General features: G+C 35.6%; 1 protein-coding gene across 6 annotated transcripts in view; it reads right to left on the minus strand.

Moving 5' to 3' along the window:
- Positions 1 to 5,667, minus strand: part of LOC130430036 (ephrin type-B receptor 3-like) — a 45,444-nt gene extending 39,777 nt beyond the window's left edge. For all 6 annotated transcript variants that reach the window (XM_056758940.1, XM_056758938.1, XM_056758936.1 and 3 more), the window contains exon 1: positions 5,101 to 5,667. In XM_056758940.1, coding sequence (XP_056614918.1) covers positions 5,101 to 5,164 — 64 coding nt within the window. In that variant the 5' untranslated portion in view covers positions 5,165 to 5,667. The remainder of the gene's footprint in view (positions 1 to 5,100) is intronic.
- Positions 5,668 to 6,000: the final 333 nt, after the last annotated feature.

Genomic DNA, 6,000 nt, shown 5'->3' on the forward strand with positions numbered 1-6,000 from the left:
GCGAATAAGGAAATAACATATTTTAACTAATTCTAAAAATGTTTTAACATATCAATAAATATAGTTAAATATATTTACCATCTTGAGATATTGTATCTGGGTAGAAATACACCTTCATGGTATGATTCGTATAAAGTGAACAGATGAGTAATTGAACAGAATGAAGCAAAAATGCAAATTTGGCTAACAGAGAGGGTAAAGGGCTGGTATTCTTTTGGGCCCCTGCCTCGGGATCTCTGCGTTTGGTGTAGAGATTTAGAGCATGTTTTAACAATCCATAGGCCTGGTCTTATTTAGACCATAGAGTTTAGTAGCTATCATTAATCCTAAAACCCCCAACACGTTTACACATTGATAATCAAAGCAGACATTTGCACCTAATGTTAACATTAGCCATTTCCTGCAAGGCTTCTGACATCACACATTGCCTCATTTAAATTAGATGTGTAAACTTTATAGTTTTGCTTTTATTTAAAAAGGTTGTGGATTATAATATTTATTGATTTTGAGAAGTACATAGCCTTCGATTTTAAATTGACAGATACAATCATTATTAACAAATCTGCTTCTTCTTTTTAAACTGTAAGTCCCTTTAGATAAAAGCATCTGCTAAATTAATAAATGTAAAATGTGAAAGTTACTAAATCCGCCACATTCCCTAAATCTCATAAAAAAATTGTCCAGCAAGAGATTAGAAACTATCCAAATTTGGAGGATTTTTCTCACTCCAAGTTTCATCATTCGGGATGAGTTAATCAATTATCATGAAGCACATGCGACGATCACTCGTCTCCAATCTGTCCTCTGGGCTCGTTGTGTGGAACTTGTGTTTATTCATACTTTGACGCATGTGTGCACTACATGCTCATAGAATGATTAAAGGTTTCACATTCAGTGTTCTGGTATTAAACTGCCTCTTTTTTATCCTGTGTCTTCTGGTGCAAATTGTTGTATAAACAATTGAAAAACATGTCAGAATTGGGGTTAAACAGTGGCCAATTTACAAGACTTTCAGCGTGCTGGGACAAATGCTGGTAGCACCACTTTTCACTGTGCTACTTGTTTTAGAGTTTATGGCAGTACAACCTTTAAATAACCATAAAACACTAAATAACCAATGACAGTTATAAAAGTATCATGAATATTGCAACTTTCATAGTTATTCCTAAGCAAGGAGAAAGTCCTCCTGTACTGTGTAAATTTCATCGAACCTTTGTATGCCTGCAGTCCCAGAGCCATTTTAAAACTTAAAAAAATCTTCTGCCTAGGCCTGAGAAGGAAAGCCATTCAAATGAAAAGTAAAATTTATCAGGCTTGTCATCATGTGACTTTGTTTGGGTATTCTGCGACGCCGCCCCGTCTTCAAAAGGCATTTTGGAAGCAGATATATCCCTTGCCAACGCCACTCATCTTGCTCCTAACCAACAGAAGACAGAAATCGAGGTCCGATGTCTCTCTTTCTCTCAATTCCTCCTCTCTCTGCATCTCTTTTGCTCTCAATTTCCCTCTCTCATTCCGCTTCAGTAGCTGCAGACAGCACCAGGGGGATTTTGGCACTATTCAGGCCTAGACACATTCTCTCCTCACACTGTCGCGAGTGTCAAAGACCTCGTTTTCTGTAAAGGCCTTTTCCGTCAGCTGCCAGGATGGCCCTTTTGAGTGGACTCTCAAAAAAAGAGCGAATTCTACATTCCAGTCGGCATCCCGTCCACTTCTTCATCAATTAACAGACCTCTTGGTTAAACATTGGCTTCTGTATGGGTTATTATTTGTTGCCAGGCTGAGAATGCGATCAGGTTTTTCTCCCAGCAGAGTCTTGAGCTCAAAATGTTATAAATGCTGACGTAGGTTAGTAATGTCAACTAGTTCACGTTGATGGAGCATTTGTTATGTTGAATAGCAGGGTGTGATTATGACTGTCTGAATTTCATAGCATCTTTAAGTTTAATCAAAGATCCCTGTTAGCTCCTTACAAGGGTCTGAAACAAACCCAGTTGAAATCTACTCAGCGGGCCCTGTGTTTAATATATGACATTTCAATACCTCTTACACAAAACTCTTACATTAAGAATATGTATTTTTTTTAAACGAGTAACGAAAAATAAATTAAACTTCTGGAAATAGAAATAAACGTTAACTGATCTAGCCTAACCTATAAATACAGTGTGATACATATTGTACACTATACAAATGGTTTGTCATGGGATGATATCTGAATTAAGTTACTTGTTTGTATCTGCACTGTAAAGCTGCACTGCAACAATGCAAAATTATAATTAGTGGTATAGCATTACATTTAATTTGAATTATCCAAGCAAAAATATTATTTGACATGACCAAATAAACATGACTATATTAGCTTACAGGAACGAAAGTAATGGGGTCAGGTAAAACTAACAACTGCACAGTTTTATTATAAACATGTTATGGTAAAGATAAAGAAATACTAGTTAGATCTATATTATATATCCTTATAAATAAGTACATGTTGTTTATTATTTGTTTGTTTAGATCACCTATGAGGACATTCGCATAACAAATCAATGGCACTGGGCGGTCAGTTAAGCCTACTACTTGCGTCTTTTTAGCCTTTTTCATTTCAAAGTATTAAAAAATTATATATATGGCAAGGAATATAACACACGCAACATAATTTGTGTAAAATATATAGCCTACTATAGAGGGGTGCGCTTTTCTTTGACTGAATATATTGAGGGTGTAGTCCGTGATTACAAAATGTGTGAAAAGCAGATCAATAATTCACCTGTGTACGAAATTTTTACAAAACGATTAAATAGCATACGTTTCAACCACTATAAATAGTACTATTACTTATAAAAATAATGTTTTTGTTCAATAATAATAATGAACAATATAATTTAGTTGTAATCTATAAATTATAAAATATCGCAATTAAAAATATATATTGTATTTGTAAATAATGCATTTTCATAAATATAATTGTGGGTTTAATTTTATGACTAGGCTAAAGTAGCTACACATTATTTATTATCAATATTATTTTTATTGTAGCAGTAGTTGTACTGATTTAATGTTAATGGACAGTATTATTAGATATTTAAGCGACATTTATATGTGTACAACTAAACACAGCTAAATGTTTTTTGCTTGATCTTCTCCCAAGGCCTTGCATTTAGACTCAAAGTCCAGCTCTTCAACGATGGATGTTTCCTGTAATTATTTTCTTGTTTCTCATGTTAATGGTGTTTAATAGCATATTGGCCTAAATAAGGTGTAAATTCTGCCTTAACTGGGTTTACCTTTGCATTATCACTACAAAAGCACACGAGGACGGCTGATGCGCACAGCACAATGACGTTTTTTTTTCTGGTTTAATTAAAATAGTGCATTTAAGGCATTGAGCGGAAAAGACAAACAAGTGTTGTGTTAGTATTTTAACACTGTGATTTGTGAGCTCAGGTGGCCCATATTCGTTTTTGAGCCGTAAACTGGAAATGGGTCTTTCACGCCCACAATTTTAGGCTACTCAAACTGTCACGCTAAGGAGAATATGAGCCCCACATCTAAATTCATATTATTTCATAAAATACGTCATTCAAATCCATATGCTCCATTCTGCAGTTTTTATTTGTTTGAGATTCAAATTGGTCTTGAAAGGAGATAAATCGCCATGGCCCAAAATTTACACAAAACTACAAGAATTAAGAACAAAAGTAATTCCGAGTAATATAAATACAATATAATAACAACATAGCAATTTTTTGGGTAGGCTCATAACAACATGTCGTCACATAATTGGCTAGCTATCTTAGATCTGAGTTAATTCTCAATGAATCACGGACGACAAACTATCAGACAATAAACCAATGTTTTTACAAGTTCCTGGACAAAATCCTAAATGATTGTGAGGTTTAATGAGAGTAAGACTTTTACCATGTTAGAACAGGAATATGTATACTGCCTACCATTCCTTTTGCCAACGACATGTAAACTTTAAGCGAATATAACGTCCCAGGTCCATCTATCCACTTAACATATTAAAAAGAATACAAATTAAACTTAAAAGAAGATAAAGCAGTAATCTGTTAAGAGAAAGCAAAAGCTACGCCTGCCAAAGTAACCGGGTCTTTGAAAGGACATTTTAAAGTAAGCCTTTTTAGGTTTATGATACAATTCTAAACGCCTTATATAGCTGTATGTACAGTATATAATAGTGCATTATCAAAAATAACTGAAAAGTAGGGATTTAAATTATTAAGAATTATTAAATAGCCCGGGTGTTGTTTTGAGTCTCAGACAAAAAAACATCATGAATTTATGCTTATCGAAAAATACTGTTTTTAAAAATACTAAAGGCAAAAAAACCGACACTATTTTCCAGCTTAAAATCTATTACAATCGTTTTCATTTACATTGGTGTCAATAGGTCTGGAGGACTAATGCGGTCCAGATCCAGAATTAATTAAATCATTAATGATTTTAATTATTACCATACAAATAAATCATGTTTCTGATTAAGAAGCACGAAAATAAATAGTTTTGAGACCACTGAAGTACCATGATTGGCGAAAGTTCATCAGACCGGGACTTATTATAGAGACACAATAAAATGTTGTTCTTAATCACGTTATTGCTTAAATGTATTCTCCAAACCTCATTAAATTAGTTTTTAAAAATAAAAAAACACAAGCGCGTTACAACGACACGCCACAGATGGAGTTGGGCTCATGGATAGTCTGACACAGACGCTGCTGAGGTGAGACTCCCTGTAGAGACATTTCCCTTTGGAAGAACGGAAACTATTGTCTTGGTGAAAGAAAATAAACAACAATTAGAAGGGAGACGTTTTGCAGTATTGTTGCATGTGTATTGGTGCCATTTGATGGTCAGATCAAATCCCTGCGTTTTTGGAAAGTATGAGACAATGCGCATGTTGCTGCATTTATTTGCCTATACATGAATGCTTTAAAAACCTCCTTATTATTATTCACTGGGACCAATGCGAAAATACTAAATACGCGCATCAATAAGAATCGACCCGTAATATGCCACCTAGATTGTTCATCGGTCGGATGCGTAAAACCATTATGAGAAATAGCAGAGCGTTAAATATCTTACCTTCAACAGCCGATGACAGAGGCAGCAAAAAAATGCATAAAAACAGCAAATAATCCATTGTCATAAACCAGAGAGTTTGGACATGAAAGTAGAGCTCCAAGAGGAGATTGGTAAATCCCCCAGACCCTCAGTCCCGTTTCGGAGACCTTCTTCTCCAACTTCAGATCTGTTCTTCTCAGCTATATTTCCACAAAACACAACGCTCTGAACATATAGACACGTTTGAGTCCGTGTAATCCGACAGCCGATGTGCAAAATATCTAAAACTGCGCTGATGGAGGTTTAAAACTTATCCAATGAATGTACGCTCCTTATTTTTCATTAGTGGAAAACATGCGTGTCAGTTTATAGATGTTTCACTAGGAAATCCTTATTCGGACAATAGTTGTTAAAATGTCAAGTGCGCCTCAAACAGCATTCTGTTGTAGTCCGATAACAACGCGGTCCCAGTGTAAGTCCAGTAAAATCACCTTATTGTGGCTTTATGCGTAAAATCCCTGAGCGAGTTTCACCATCTGAGACGGGATCGCTGCGTCTCCTCTGCCTTTCCATGTGCGTTGGAATGAAAATCGGCTTCTCTGAAACCAAGAAAAGAGTGAAAGACGGAGAGAGAAAGCCTTTGGTAGGAGGAGTTATGCTTAAAACCAGCTGTCAGTCATTCTTCTGGATCTTCCCCCGAAATCATCTGGCGAGCTCGAAAGGGTGAGAGCGCCCCTCTGCGGCTCTTGAAGCATTTATGTCAGCACACATTTATTTTTAACATGTTAAAACGGTTCACTTTTTGCAATAATAAATAGGCTACTTGTCTTTATGAATTACCATCATAAAAATGAACATGCTACATATTCGCAGTGGTCCCATAAGACTTAAATGTGTGGTTCCTCAAAAAAACATTTCAGT

Source organism: Triplophysa dalaica, chromosome 10 (assembly GCF_015846415.1).
Source record: "Triplophysa dalaica isolate WHDGS20190420 chromosome 10, ASM1584641v1, whole genome shotgun sequence".
NCBI classification, from domain to species: Eukaryota; Metazoa; Chordata; class Actinopteri; order Cypriniformes; family Nemacheilidae; genus Triplophysa; species Triplophysa dalaica.